At 38.2% G+C, this 16,736-nt stretch overlaps 1 protein-coding gene across 1 annotated transcript; it reads right to left on the reverse strand.

The window, feature by feature from the left end:
- Positions 1–1,833: 1,833 nt before the first annotated feature.
- LOC149846533 (glycine-rich protein) lies at positions 1,834–14,938 on the reverse strand. The gene is made up of 4 exons (XM_089998053.1): positions 14,806–14,938; positions 2,445–2,548; positions 2,139–2,289; positions 1,834–2,034 (listed from the first exon to the last, which is right to left on the reverse strand). Exons 1-4 carry the CDS (start codon positions 14,822–14,824, stop codon positions 1,997–1,999), a joined length of 312 nt encoding a protein of 103 aa, XP_089854179.1. The 5' UTR covers positions 14,825–14,938; the 3' UTR covers positions 1,834–1,996.
- Between the last annotated feature and the right edge of the window lie 1,798 nt (positions 14,939–16,736).

A 16,736-nucleotide genomic window follows, 5' to 3' on the forward strand; every position in this document is an offset into this window, starting at 1 on the left:
TTGCAAAATAGTCCTTGACTTATGCCATTTTACAAATCATTCCTAACCTTTCTCACCGTTTTTACAAACAGGTCCTTCTGTCAACAGCTCGTCTGTCCTCTAACAGTTACAGTCAAGAAAGTTAATAGCTGTTAACCTCAAGGACTGATTTGAATGAAAAGGCAGAGATCGATTTGTAAAATGGCATAAGGCAGGGTCTACGTTGAGAATGAACTATAAGATATGGATCAATTTGCAAAAAAACCCCTTAATTTTTTAATTTCCTTATGCAATTAGGCTTGAAAAACAAGTTTCCATGTATAGATGCTGAAACTAAGAGGACAGATCAGATGATACTGTCCAAAATCAAATTTCTTGTGTTTTGAAATCGCCACCGGTTCGTGGCCATTCATCTTCGTCTAATGGTGACATCAGCACGTTCAATGAGCCCCACTGTTTGCACAGTGAATACCAGTGATGAAGGTTACAGACAGTGGTGATTTAAAAAACACACAAAATTTGTATTTTAACATTACACCTGAGCCAACCTCTGAAACTAGGGGTGAACATCAAGCTGGGCGGAGCAACCGAAACCCACTAGAGTGCAACACAGACAGGCCAAACACAATCGAGAGGGGGTACAGACAAGTGCCGGACTATTGACACAGCCAATCACATGACAACATTTTGAGTGGGGCCTGCAATCTGTTGTTGTGGGACTCATGGAAGCTGTCATGTGTCACAAACAATCCCTAGATATCTCTCAATCTCAATCGACCCCCACTGAAAGCTTGATACAGCCCTTGTCAGCTTGGGGCTCACTCCGAACTTATCTCCCCATTCGGGTCTGGTTGGGTCAGGCATTTTGAAACCTGATAGTTGTCAGGCTGAGCACATGCTGCCTTTAACCCCCACTAGAACCCGACCTAACACTTTCTGGGCTTTGGGCTGCAATGGAAGCCAAGCCAAGCCCCGCCCTTCTCAACTCAACTCATTGACTACCTATCGGCTACTCAACCTGATGTCTACGTCTACTTTTTTTGGTTTATTTATAATTTATTTTCTTTCATTTTAGGATTTTATGATTTATTTATGAGTTCGGTATTTAATAAAAATAAATAAATTCTTATTTTTTCTCAAATTACCCAAAATTTAAAAAATTTTGATACTTGTATCTAGTTTGAGATCCATATTTGAAGCTAAAACCAATAGTTTTTTTGATAAACTTTCATAATTAGATCTAATATTACACCAATTAAAGTATTTATATATATATAATAATAATTTTTTCAAATAACATAAATTTTAAATATTTTTTTATATTTAGATCCAATTCTGAGATCCATATCCGAAGCTAAAATCCATAGTAAGCATGTTAAAACACTCATACTATCCAAAATGAATTAGTCCAATCTTAAACAAGCAACCAAACACAACCTAAGGGTTAAGGAGAACAGACACGGTGAATATTTTAATATTATTTAATATTTTTAATATTTTTTTGTTTTATTTCAATAAAAATATACTTTTAATATGAAAATAAAAAATATTGGTTTTTAATTGATTAAATGTTAAAAAATTCATGTCTATCTAGAACGACAACTTCGGTCAAGGAATTGACAGCATCTCTAGCCAAAAAATGTCACGTCTTAGCCAACATGTTGGTTCAGTACCCAAGTACTCCGATACAGTGACTTCGAGATTGCTAAGACGGACAGAACAGCTTAATTTGCTTCCTCACATGTTGGTTATCCTGAACAGGTATGTAGCTCGGTTTCAGAACAGTTTCACTATGTCCCTCCTGACATTCAGTTTCTCCGGCTAGGCTAGTTCAGAAGATAATGCGGGTTATTATATGCAAATTCCCTTTGAATTCAACACATCAGGAGATTGAACATTACCTGTCCACTAACCAGCAATAGAATCCACCAACTGTATCAAGATTAAAAGACAAACGTCATTACAGGTGTATACGTCAGCCACTAATGCATCTGTTGTGCCACATGATGTTCCTGGCTTAACCTCCACAGCATGAACCACAAGCAGGAAGAGAACCTGAAAGCATGAGATAGTATTTTGTTTAGGACGTGATAAACTTAAAAATATCAGGGTGCAATAGCATAAACCAGTAAAAAGAAAAGCAAAAGAAATTAACATACTGTGATCAATGCCTCGAACATTATCCAACCCACGGGGTGGACCACGAGGACCACCACCATAAGGGCCCCTTCCAGAACCTCCTCCACCTGGGCCACCATCCCATCTACTGCCAGAACCTGACCTTTTCTTGTATGCATTCGATTTTTCCATCTAAAGTTATATGATAAATCAAGTTGAAGACCATTCACGAATTAATTTAAAATAAAGTGCGCTTTTCAAGAAAATGAAATGTACAATGGAAATAAAGTGATGCGGATTGATCGTGTAGAAAGCAATTAACAACAGATGAAAGTGACTGCACCTACCGAAAACATTGTTGTGAAGAAGACCACAACCAAATTAATGATGGACCAGAAAAGTTCTTTGATGAAACTCAATCTCCAAATTGATCTCTTGGTTTTCACGACGCCTGAAGAATGAAGAATAAATCATGCTGATCAGACAAATATATGTTGTAAACAAGACAGTAAAGTTGATTGTCAACTGGATCCATTAACTCTTGGGTACTAGCCTTTCGACCATAAACATGCAGTAAATCAGGTAGGGGTGGTAAAATTTTGTGTCAACGTGACAAACATCATAGCTATGATCTGTTTCAGCCATTTATCTGGTACACAGTAGGCCCAATAGCCCAATCGGATATTTTGGGCAGCGGTCAGGCCCAAATGTTAAGCCCAAAGATGATCAACAGAGGCTATAACCACCCCTCGAATTAGAGACCTAGGCGCACGGGCTATGCCTGCTGTACTTACAATGGCTTTCCCGATGGTGTAATAAACCTTTGCAGGTTCACCCAATCAGAAACACTCACACCCTGATGTCCACCATACAAATTCTCCAACCAAAAAGCAAAAATTGTTTCAAACTTGGTAAGAAACCAGCTTAACTAAACATTCCCAACATTCACTTTCAAAGAGGTTTTGGTACAAACTTTTGGTAGCCATCACATCAACCCCCTATTTAATACATTAGTTCAGTAGCACCCACAAAGTGAACTGCATACACGTATGCAAATTAACAATATAGTTTCAGGATGTTCTTATTTATCACATTTAATAAGATTCTACAATGTAACTTGCACATGGAAAATCTTGGCAACATCTTCTGCAACCGAGGAAAACAAAAGCTGAAAAAAACTAAACCTCTCTCTCTCTCTCTCTCTCTCTCTCTCTCTCTCTCTCTCTCTCTCTCTCTCTCTCTCTCTCTCTCTCTCACACACACACACACAAGAAACAGAAATTAAACATGAAATGATGAACCAAACATGAAATTATAGTTTCTTCAACATGATTCCCAAGGCATGGCCACAGTTTACAGACAAATGATACTTGAAGCTAATTTAACATTATGTATCTGCTAAACACAAATGATCCAATCAAGTGTGGCTTTTGATTGCTACTCTAGACAAGAGCAAGAGAAAAAGAATTGCAAGAAAAACTCATACTTTGCAAAACATATTTCCAAGGTTGAAGAAAACCTTTGGAATAAGGAATCCTACAAAAAATTTAGTACCACATCCAAGATAGTGATCTACATTTTGTCCAAGCGCAAGACTAGACAAAAACTCCAAATGGACTTTATTCTTCTCAATACAATTCAGGAGGTAGTGGGGGCATTTTCTAGAAACTATCAATCTGATACTTTCATGCTTCTTCAAGCTTTAGAGGTGAGTGGCTTGAGCTTCTACAGGGGTTCAAGTTGGCCACCACTTTATCGTATACATTCCCAAGGTATGGGCTAAATCAGAACTGCTCCTTGTGAACATTACGATTAGAAAATACACAATTCCTTGGAATTTTCACTGTTTGATGCAGGAGCATATTCACATCAGTTCAATATTTGCAGAGATTTGAGCATATTTCCAAGCTCCTTGTAAACATTATGATTGGAAAATACACAATTCCTTGGAAATTTCACTATTTGATGCAGAAGCATATTCACATCACTTCAAAGACAGCATTCGGAATAAGGGGCTCACCAGAAAACTTAGTACCACAGAGAAGATTCTAGATTTTGTCCAAGGGAAAGACTTGACAGAAACTCCAAATGGGTCTTATTCTTCTCAATCCAATGCAGGAGTTCATGGGTAGGGATGCACACGAGCCAGGCTCGAGCCGAGCTGAGGCTCAAAAAGCTTGGCTTGACAGAAAAACATACTGCTCAGACTCAGCTCGAGCTCGAAGCCGAGCCTGAGCAGTCTTATTCGAACTTGGCTTGTAGCCGATCTCGAGCGGAGCTCAGGTCAGCTCGTGTAGCCGAGCTCGGGTGAGCTCGTGATAGCTGAGCTCGAGCCGAAATGGAAGCCTTCAACAAGATCCACCAAAAAGCCAAAGTATACACACCAAAAGTCACAAATGAGCTCACACACAAAACCCCACACAAGGGCAAGAACAAGAGGCTAATAAATAAATAATATTTTATTCATGACCTTCATGCAAGAAGCATAAATAATAGGGGGAGAATGACCCTTATTTATATACAATGGAGAGAGGGAGAAGGGGACTTTACAATAGTAGTTGGAGATGGAGTTGAAGTATTTTGTTGTAAAGGAGAGGACAGAGAATCTTTTGGTGTATATTGATAACATAGGGACTAATGAAATGGTAGCTGATCCTCTTACTAAGGGTTTGGCTCCGGGATTATATGCCGGACATGTTAAGAGGATAGGCTTGTTTGAAACCCTGTAATCATGTACATTGACTTTTATGTGATTATATTTTGGTAATAAAGATATGATTCTCTCTCTCTTTCTTTTGTTGGTTATGCATCAAGTTTGCTCATAAAGTTTAAGAGTTTATCAATAACAACAAATTTGGACTGATAAAGTGAACTTAAGACCTATCCACATGAACTTTCACGTACTCGGGTCAAGTGGGAGAATGTTGGAAAACAATGTGTCCCTTCATATGTGTCTCTTCCCATGCATCATACATTTTGGTACGATGCATGATGACCCTTCAGAGGTATCCCTTGTATACCTATATATACCACAATGATAGGCAGTGGAATAAGAAAAAGTGAAATTGAAGGCTTACAGAGATCGGTCACTGCTCACCCAATGCTTGAAGATCTGTACTCATCAACAGGAGCAGTTCGGCTGAAGAAATCGTCTGTCTCTCACATCAGCGCAATGGCAGGGACAGGTATGTGGCCCTATCCCTTCTTATATGTGTGTATTATGATATGTGTTATGCATGTATGTCAATGTGTATACTCCTCCATGATGCCCCATAGGAGGATGTTATAGATAATATTTTGACACCAAGAATATCATTTGCATTATTCCAACCATTTTATCTCTTTTGTGCCATTGCAACTTTGGAGATACACTCAGATTTCCATTAGCAAGTTGCCCTCGGTTCAGTTGGTGGTTTGCGCATCATAAGAGGGACGAGTATTCACAAATTGAGCTTAGGGAGGCGATAGACACTCTTGATCACTCTAAGGTGAATTCTCCCTTTTTTCTTTACTACTGACTTTCCCATAATTTCCTTTATGACTGATTCCTTGATTCTGACCTTTCATCTGACTTTCTTTCTTAAGGTCATTTAGAGACCGTACACTACGGAGGAGCAACATTTGGATGGAACCCTCCTACTATACTACGCTCCATGCACACTCTTGTCCTACAAGATCATAGAGTCATTATCTAAAACAAGTGTTGCAACTGTTCTGGCTCAGGCTGGCGGTTCCTGCGGCACCTATGGGGCAGTGACTTTTTACTTGTCCCTAGATAGAGGCGGGTGTAGAGAAGATGGAGGAGGCGGGCACCACTTAGAGGTAGTGGAGCCTACTAGTGATCCATGCAGCTCCTTGAGAGTGTCCAAAGGATGACACAAAGTACTTGAGATGATGCTCTATGGTGTACTTGGGTCCCCTCCATTGTAGACTTGCTGATGTTGGAGCGGCAAATTTAGTGGACGAGTAAAGAGCAGAGGTGTATGAAAGAGAGACAGCGGCAAGAGCCGTTGGACTAGCTCCAACGACTCCTTTGACTAGTCAACATATTTTGTTGACTAGTCAAGGTCTAATTTAAAAAGAACTCGACCTAGTTCTAAATGAACTAGACAAAAGAAAAAAAATAAAAATAAATAAAAATAAAATTTATTTTTTTACATATATATAATATATATATACAATTTTAACACTCCCCCTCAAACTTACGGTACAATAACTGAAAGTTTGCCTAATAGAAATTGAAAACAAAAAGCAACAAGAGGTTTTGTGAAGAAATCTACTAACTGAAATTCTGATGTAACATAAGACGGATTAATGGTCCCATGTAGATACTCCTCTCGAACATAGTGACAATCCATTTTGATATGTTTAGTACGTTCATGAAAAATACGATGGTTGGCAATGTAGATCGCATTCTTGTTGTCACAACACATACGGGAGGCTCCTTTCACTTGAACTCCCATTTCAGTCAACAACCTTCTGAGCCAGACTACCTCCATTATTATAGTAGTCATGGCCCGATATTCAGCCTCAGTTGATGAAAGCAAAACCTTTTGCTTCTTCTTGCATCGCCATAAAATCAGAGATTCACCTAAGAAAACACAAAAAACCGTGGTTAAGTGTTTGTTATTGGGATCACCTCCCTAGTGAGCATCAATATAAGCAATTAATCTAAAGAAGATGAAGCAGACAGAAAGAGGCCTCGAGAAAGAGAAGTCTTAATATATCTAATAATATGCAAAACTGCTCTCATATGAACATAAGTGGGAGCATGCTGAAATTGACTAGTTGTGTGTACAACGTGTGTTATGTCAGGTCTAGTAATTGAAAGATAAGAGGGTGCTCTAATAAACTGTCTGTAAGGAGTAGGATCTTCAAAAAGTTTTTCATCATCAATTCGCATCTTGGTATTGGCAATATCAGGGATATCAACTCTCTTATCATCGCTAATTCCAAACTTAAAGACAATGTCAAAAGCAAATTTATACTAAGATAATAAATATCCTTTAGAAGAGTAAACAACCTTGATTCTTAAAAAATATTTTAAGAAGCTTAAATCAGTCATTTTAAATTATTTTTTGAGAAATTTTTTAATATTTTCAACTCATTGTTTATCTCCTCCAATGATGATCATGTCGTCCACATGTAGAAGAAGAATAACCTACATCAGAAATCTTAACAAACACTGCAGTGTCAGTCAAACAATTTATAAATCCAATATCAAGCACAACTCGACTAAACCGATTTTACCAAGCCTTTGGTACTTGTTTAAGCCCATAAAGAGCATTTTCCAGACGAAGAGCTTTACCCTTAAGAACACTTATACCTGGTGGTGCCTCCATATAAACTTCTTCAACTAGGTTTCCATTAAGAAAAATATTTTTGACATCTATTTGAAATATAGGCATTTTCGAACAAAAGCTAATACTACTAGAATTCTAATAGTGGTCATTCTAACGACTGGAGCAAAGGTTTCCTCATAATCTATGTCATATTCTTGAGAATATCTCTTGACAACTAATCTGACTTTATACCTTTCAAGAGTTTAATCACTCTTTGTTTTAATCTTTTATACCCACCTACAACCTATAGGTTTCTTTCCTTTTAGAACATCTTGAATGATCCAAGTATTAGCCTTTTCTAAAGCTTCTAACTCTATTCTCATGGCTTCTGCGGCTCTGCCCATTCAGAATGCTTTTTAGCTTCAGTATAAGTTGAAAGTTCCACATATGAATGAATTAATGCAATGAATGCCTTGTATTTTGGGGAAAAAGAGTCATAAGACAAACTTTTCAGGTAGTTTAGAAATCCTAAATGACCTTGTTTGAACTTCAGGTTGTTCAGTATATTTCTCCAGCGCATATAGTTGGTTAAGGTCCCTACGCCTAGAATGTTGTAAATAGTTTTTGTACCTATGAGTTTGCTCTTCAATAATTATATAATCATGACCATTATTAATATCACATTCATCTATTATATCAAGACCACTATCCAAGTCACATTCATAATCACATTTTTTACAACTTGAACTTAAAACAAATAAAAAGGAATACTCGTGTACTTCCTTAGCCTTTTTAAAGTCAAAGAAACTTTCTTTTTCAAAGAAGGTCACATTATGTGAAACATATATTTTTTTTATTTTTAAGATCAAAGCAGTTTTAGCCTTTTTGGTTTTCTGCATAACCCAAGAAGGCACAAAGAATAGCATGAGGGGAGAGTCTATCATTTTTGTTCGTAAAAACAAAACATTTGCACCAAAAAACTCTTAGTCTAGCATAATCAAGAGATAATTTAAAGAGTTTTTCAATTGGTGTTATATTTTGCAAAGAAGATGGCACTCTATTGATGAGATATATAGCAGTTAGAGTTGCTTCAACCCAAAATTCTTTTGGCACTTGATTTGTTATTAGTAAAGTTCTGATAGTTTTCATAATATGTCTGTTTTCGTTCAGCCAAATCATTTTATTGTGTGTGTGAGGACAAGATCTTTGATGTGTGATACCATACAAATTGAGATAATCTTTAAATTCCTTTAATAAAAAAAATTCCCATGAATCAGTGCGAAAAATAAAAATATCATTTTCAAACTTATTTTTGACCAAGTTGTGAAATATTTAAAAATGTGAGAAGACTTCAAACTTATGTCTGAGGAAGTAGATCTAAGTAACCTAGAAAAATCATCAACAAAAATCACATAGACTGCATATTCGCCCTTTGATATAACTGGTGTTGGTCGCCAAACATCTGAATGTATTAGCTCAAGCGGTCTAAAGGAAAAGAAAGTTCTTTCATGGAATGATAATCTCTTCATTTTACCAAGAATACAATCTTTACACATAAAATTTTCAGAGTTACAATTTTTTTTTTCAAATTTGAAATTTGTAAAGTGTTGGATTTTGGATACATTAGGATGACCAAGTTGTTTGTGCCATAAATTCAACTCTAATTTCTTCACATTATAACAAAAGGTATCTTTGGGTATTTCCAAAAAATCTATGTAATAGAGATCTTCTTCTCTATGGCCTTCTCCAATTAGTTTCTCTGACTGACGATCTTGTACCTAACAACCATCAGAAGAGAAGGAGACATTATATCCATGGTCAGATATTTGTGAAACTAATAAAAGATTTAAATTCAACTTCGGTATATATCTAACTTTTGGAAAGGTAAAGTTTTTAGAGTTTTGTAAAATATTTTCAAAAATTTTTATTCCTTTTATTTCAAGAGATGTACCATCGGCTGTAAAAACATTTGACATGCTTGAGTTGGTATGACATTCGGATAAATATTTACTATTAGGGGGTTATATGAAAGGATGCACCAAAAGCAAGAAACCAATAAATTTTATCAGGACCGGAGAAGGATGAAATTGTTGCTCTAGTTGAGGCTTAATTTGAAGAAGATACCCCTTTGAAAAGATATTGAATCTTCTCCTTCTTCTAAACTTAGGGCATTGAGGTTTAGTGTGCCCGGGTCCAATACAGTTATAACGAAAAAAAAAATTTGTCATAATCATTGCCTTGTTTCCAATAAGGCTTGTTATCATGCTTATTTCCTTGTTTTCAATGAGGTGGCTTGTAGGGGCGCATGTAGTTTCCCGGTCCAGAGACAGCCAAAACGGATTCATCTTCATTTTTCAAATAATGCTCTCTTAGCATATTCTATTTCATACTCAATTCTTCGACAGTGTCAACAATAGAGGGTACTTTTCCTCTATAGAGAAGAGCTTATTTGGAAGTATCAAACTCCGATCTCAAGCGATTTATAAATTGATAGAAATGTTTTGCATCAAGTTGCTTTTGTCGAGTTCTATATCTTCTGAGCAATGCCACTTAGGCTCAAGAATAGACAATTCTTTTCAAAGTTCGAACAATTCATTATAGTATTCCCTAATACTTTTATCTTCTTGAGTCATTGTCTGAACTTTATTTTGTAGATTGCACACATATGCAATATCCTCAAGGGAATACATATTCTTAAGGTATTTCCAAGCTTTGTTGGCATGCACAAATTTTGCGAGACTAGAGTATTTTTTAATTTTTTTAATATCTACGCTACTGGTTAACCAAGACATGATCTTGGTATGCCCCATTCTCCACTTTTTTCACTTTTTTCATAAGTGGCTAGTGCCTTAATCTTCTCACCATCCGTAAAAGGCACCTCTTTTTTGTTGTCTACCTTTGTGAGGACTATAGTTTAGGCTCTGGATTAGAACCATCAATTAATCTCCATAATCCTTTTCCCCATATGTGGTGCTTTATTATTGAAGACCACATTACAAAATTAGTTCCATGGGTACAATGGTGACTTTCTCATTGTCATCCCTTCTTACAAAGTAGAAAAAAAAAAGATGAGAAGAAAAAATAATAGATGGAAAATTAATAATTGCAGCCATTTTTTATTTTATCTCAAAAAAAAAAATCGGGGGTGCTGCCCCCGAACCCGCGACTACCACAACAAATATTTTTTTTTTTGCTACACCCCTGTTTGCCCCCCCTCACATGAATCCTAGCTACGCCACTGGTTGTATGCATAAGTAATAAGATGATCCATTATCATTTTTTTTCTGCTACTCAAATGATAGATCAACTATTAGAAACAACAGCATATCTAATCCAAATGCTTGTACGCATATGTAGCATAATGGCTACATTGTTATGGCTACACCGATATACAATATACGTTTTCAGCAAAATAAAGAAAATACCATTACATGCATGGGAACAGGAACAAGAAAAAGTCTTATATGTAACATAGTATTGATAGGTATTCCAGTAATCGAACACATACAGGTATCCCATGGCGTTGTGCACATGTATAAAGAGACTGTACTAGTTTGAAGAAAATCGACCATCCATCAATGTACAGATCTGTTTGAAGGCTTGTATGCCTATGAACTAAGATGATCGAGACTACGTAGATCCAAAGGAATTTTTTTCTAGGAACAACTCTCTAAATCATTATACATAGATAAAAACGGTTGAACAAAATTTATATGTACAAACTATTGTACATTCATCCGGTTAGTCCAACACATATATGTACTCCATGGCACTACGCACATACATAGAGAGAGTGTGCCCTTACCTTATTGAAGACCGAAGAAGTCTGCAAGAGTGCTTACTCTTGCTCCGCACGTCCCCCCTCTTGTTGGTTCTTACCGGAAGTCACCGAGGTGAAGAGAGAGAAACAATGGTGTCGGGAGGAAGATGACAACAAAAACCTCGGTTTTTATAAAGTCCTTACATTTCTGCCATTTTTTTCTTCTTGAAAACTCTTCCCTATTCAATACCTCATGTAACCTCCCCCATCCATTTCAAAAACCGTGGGAATGGAGACCTTCCCAAAGCAAAACGTCTTCCACTTTCAATGGCCTTGGTTGGGTTTCCCCTTTGGGAAAATCACCCAGCCTCCTCTTTCCTCGAAATCGTGCTTCCCTATTAAAGCCAACTTTAATGAGTTACGAAATTTAAAAAAAAATCCGTGTATGTGGTTAATGAGATTTGAACTCAGGTTGCCTCATAACTAGGCAATACCTCTTGCCATAACACCACTTCACCTCTTATTGCATTATTGGTCTTTGTTAATTCATTTATATACAAATTAGTTTTCGATGAATCTCAAATACGAGCTGGATAAAATTATATTTTAGATCTTGTGAACCTTCTAACTAGATTTTCGGATCTTGATTGAGATTCGACCATATTTGGATCCATTAAAATCCAATTAATTCTAATTGGGTTTTGGATCCATCCAAGATCTGAATCCATTTGTCGTATCCGAATCCAAATACTGGATCCATTTGATCCTATTTGGATTTAAGATCCATTTGGATCAAATCCATATCACGTTACTGTATTTATTTTGAAGAATTTTAACATTTATTTATTTTGATAACTATCGAAATTTTGCAGGTTTTACATAGGTTATTTTTCAAATATGCATAAAAATAAAAAATAAATACAAAAAAGAAAAAAATTACAAGCTTCTTTCTACCTGAGACGAGGACGAAGACGAATGGGCATGAATTCTCTTGCTTGCCCGTGTGATTCAGATACGAAGGTAGAGGGGCCATAGGAGGTTCAGTGCTACAACAAGGTTGCAATGAGAGACAGAGAGATGGCAACAACGCAACGACAGGTGTTGGTGTAGGGTAATGGCTCAGTAGAAGTGGGATCCCCAAGTAAAAACCCTAATTGAGAGAGAGAGAGAGAGACCAAAACCCCAAAGTTCTTTTGTGTTAGGATTTAGCAATGGCCGAATTCAAACCCTAATGGAAAGAGAGAGAACCCAAATTGTGATAAGATTCATATCGAGGTAGGATTTGGCAATGGCCGGATTCAAACCCTAATGGAGAGAGAAAACATGAGCACATTGAAACCCTTTGTTTGTTCCTTCGCTCATCGCAGGCTTGATCTCGTCCTCCGTCGCCCATCGGATACACGGAGTGACAGAGAGGAGAGGGAACTGGGAAGGAGAGCTCAAAGAGCAGAAGAGGGGAGGGAATAGCCGAATATGATGAATCAAGGTAACTTTACAACCCTAGCATCCGTAATTAACTTTGAACCGTCATTATGAGATCAACAGTTTAGTTGTTCAAGATTTTCCTGGACATGGATATATCCGGTTCCAACCGGTTCGGACGAGCTCGAGCTTAAGCGAGATCAACTAAGCTCGAGCTTAAATGAGCCAAGACAGTAGACTGAACTCAGCTTGTTTGTACAGTCAAGCCTGTACTTTATGTACAGGCTCGGTTCATTTAGTGACTCGGGTGCACACGAGTCAGGCTTAGACCGAGCTGAACCTGAGCCGAGCTCGGGCTAACCCGACTCATTGTGCACCTCTAGTCATGGGGCATCTTCTACATATCATTGAGCTGCTACTTTTGTGCATTCTCTGCAATTATTTATGCTCCCTCAAGCTTTGGAGCTGAGTGTCTTGAGTTTCAACATGGGTTCAGGTTGGCCACCAGTTTAGCCCAGGGGTTACCGAAAGCGCCTAGCTAAAAGGGGAAGTGTGCTTCCCCGAAGCGCGCTTCGGAAGCGCGAAACGTCGTGCTTCCGAAGCGTGGGGGGAAGCGTCCCCCTTTTTTGGGAAGTGTGCTTCCCTTTAATGGGGGATGTGTTTCCCTTTAATGGGGGACGTGCTTCCCTTTAATGGGAAGCATGCTTCCCCCCACGCTTCCCCCTCGCTTCCCCCACGCTTCCCCCTCGCTTCCCCTATTTTTTTTTTCCAATTTTTTTGTATTTTTTATTTTTTATTTTTTTTCGCTTCCCCCTCGCTTCCGAGACGCTTCCTAGGTCGCTTCCGAGACACTTCCCGAATTGGTCCTAAGTGGTTCCACGCTTCCCCGCTTCCTAAAATTTTGAAAGTACCTCGCTTCCCACTCCCGCTCCCGCTCCCGCTTCCCGTATCGCTTCCCGCTCCCGCTTCCTCAACTGGCAACCATGGTTTAGCCTTCACATTCCCAAGGTATGGACTGAATCCGAGCCACTTCTCCTTGTGAATACTATGATTTGAAAATACAAATTCCTTGGAAGTTTGACTATGCAGGAATGTATCCACATCACTCAGTCTCTACAGAGCTTTCATATCTCCCGTGTTGGTCATAATATTCACCAAAATATTATACAAACTGTGCAAAATATATTGGAAGAATTAAATCGAGATCTTTGAGGTTGGATCTACGCATAACAAAGAGTGTACCATGATAAACCATCATGCTTGGTTTAATACCATGGATTTAGATTCTACTTTCATGATTGACACTGCTTAATATTGCAATGATGACATAGTGGTAGGATCACAGCTATGATGTCAAGTACCGCCAAATTGGGCACATATATTATACTCTCCTAAGCCCATTCAATCGCCATTGCTCCCAAGTCATCCAATTGTGCACTTTAAGACTCATCCTAAAATTTTATTTTCTTCTACCATGAGTAAAATGCAGAATGATCTTCTACCATTTCTCTTGGGGTTTTCTGCTATTTCTCTTAGTAGTGCATGGCACAAGTACAGGCAAGAGAGACAGCGTGCAAGTCACATTCATAGAATGAGCCCTAAAACAAAAAAATTCCCAATCTCAGCCACAGCGTATTCGTTTAGAATCCTCGTTTTCAAGAAAAGAGGCTCGAACCAGATCGCATCATCGATCAAGCATGAAAAACAAACAAACGCAGGCAATCAAGTTGCAGCATTCGAGACATCACAGATTAAAAAACCAAAAAGAAAGGGGGGGAGAGAAATCTCGCGTTGTGAGAGAAATTCATAACGTCACACATCAATTCAAGCTGAGGCATCAATTCAACAAAAAAACAAAAGAGAGGCCAGAGCAACCCCTGGATCGAAGGTTGAATTCCAGACATCAAGAAAATCAATCCAAACCAAAATCGAAGAGAAGATACAGAAACCCTCGAATCACAGGCTGAATTCCCCAAACTCAAATCAAGAACATCAAATCCACACCAAATCGAAGAGAAGACCAAGAAACCCTAGAGTTTCCCCTCAATTCTTAGCAGGTGCGCAAAGAGAACCCTAACTCCAACCGATAGCATTCGCCCGAATCCGCAATTTAGAGAACAACAAACTGTTTCGCGTATTTTGATCCATCGAAGACGAAGTCGAGAACGGGAATTGAAACGATCGGTCGAAGAACTCAACCGTTTCCAAAAAAAACTCCAAAAGGGGGAAAATTGAACGAAATACCTTTCTCGACGTACGCCATTTGACGATCGAAGCAACGCTTCTTCGATTCGACGCTTTCCGCAGAGAAGACGATCCAAAGGAACAGAGTCTGACCGAGGACGACGGTAGTAGGGAAGATTACGTTATAGCCGCGTAACGTACGGCGAAATTTACATTTGATGACCTCATTTTTCATGTTATTTAAAAAAAGTGTCAGAACATTTTAATTTTTCATTGCCAATTAAGAAAACACATGGTTACCCATGTCGTCAGCGGGGTCTTATCTCAAGTTGAAGGCCCAAGATCGAATCCCGCTGGCGCATAGGGGTTTCTGTGTTGCTTTATCATGGTTGGTGCACGTAAGGCTGGCTGGTCGATGTCGCATCCTCAACCTGGAGTTTTACCTTGCAGGGAGGTAGGCTCATTAAGTGATCCGGTTTTCGGTGAGGGTTTTTCTTTGTGGTAGAAAAAAATAGTTTAAAAAAACAAAGTCTTGATTTATAACACGGATTCTCATGGACGAGATTTTTCATGAGAAAAATATTTGTGACAACAGGTCGGGTTCCCTACCCAACCGTCGTACCCACCCGAAATACTAGGACATAGTCCGGATTTAGGTGATGATGAACCAACCAGGGATCTAACCATGGATCCAGCTATGATCCGGTTATCCTTTGTATAAAGTTCCCACAAAAATATATGCATATGGGGTCTCAATCCCTGTTTGAACTCAGTGCACCATCAAAATATAGAGAAACCGCTCTAGGCCTATAGACCTAGCCATGCTGGCTCAGCCAGTCATACTACAGTCTTTGTCCATGTCAGCGAAAAACTCTGAGGGCTTACCCCCCTCGACCCCAGGGAGTCGCCAAGTTTTAGCTTATGCAAGGGGGTGATGCCCATGAGATTTGAACCTGTCCCATCTCACTCAGCCAAACCCATATTGATATAATTATAAAATACACACTCGTTCAATATAACTTGCGTAACTAGCAAAAATAAACCATGTATAACAATTACGATTTATGTGGCTCAACAATATACCTAGGATCATGAAAAGAGTATTAAGAGCTTTTATTAACATAAATTAATCACTTGTACAAGAGAATAAACAAAGTCACAAACGAGGCTCATCATTCTACTCACCAAGAAGATATCCATATTTGTCACCAAGACGAAACCGACATACTCTTCTCACATTTTTCAACTTCTCTTAATACCCAAGAAAAGCTAAAGTCTTAAGAACCACAATAAGAGAGCCGAACCTCTCTCTCCTTCTTAACGCACCAAAGGTCAAAGAGAAACATCCACTATCACTTTCCCTAATGAGAGCCCCAAAATCAAGTGAGACACCCTCTCTCAATACCCAAGAGCCTCACCTTTTCTTTCCCTTATTAAACAAGGAGCTCCCATATGTTTCCTAATTCAAAAGCCATTCACTATGAGCCCGTTTGGAAGCGAAAAAAAAAACTCTGATAGGAAAAGAAAGTTTTGATGAGTTCTCCATAAGAAAGTTTTTTTGCTTGTTTGTGTAGCATAAGAAAATGGGACTGAAAAGCAAAGAAAAACGTTTTTGCTTGTTTGTTAGTGCATGGAAACATTTTTCTCCTAGATAATAATATCTTGTTTTGTTGGAAATTACCCCAACCGTATAATGCCTTAAACGGTTTGTTTTGTTGAAAATTACCCCATCTGCCATTTTCGTTTTGTTGTGAGCATATGAAATCAACAAACAGAAAGAGTTCATAAAACAGAGGACTAAACATCTTTCTTGCAAACACCTATTGGAATTCAAAAGCTTGCAAACACCTGTCTGAGTTACAAATATGTGTCTTACCATTATGAAATACGATTCAACCATACAACCAATCAAAGAAAAGCTGTCAATACAACCCATATATTGAATATGGTAGATCCATTTCTTTGGCTGATGTACAGTCATGAAAAACATC

The sequence above is a fragment of the Nuphar pumila genome, chromosome 2 (assembly GCF_984573655.1).
Source record: "Nuphar pumila chromosome 2, dmNupPumi1.hap1.1, whole genome shotgun sequence".
Taxonomy (NCBI): domain Eukaryota; kingdom Viridiplantae; phylum Streptophyta; class Magnoliopsida; order Nymphaeales; family Nymphaeaceae; genus Nuphar; species Nuphar pumila.

Excerpts from the sequence above, each read along its gene's own strand:
- LOC149846533 (XM_089998053.1), bottom strand. Across the intron at positions 2,290-2,444 it reads TCTTCACAACAATGTTTTCG|ATGGAAAAATCGAATGCATA; the intron begins GTAGGTGCAGTC and ends ATATAACTTTAG. Across the intron at positions 2,035-2,138 it reads TGTTCGAGGCATTGATCACA|GTTCTCTTCCTGCTTGTGGT; the intron begins GTATGTTAATTT and ends TCATGCTTTCAG.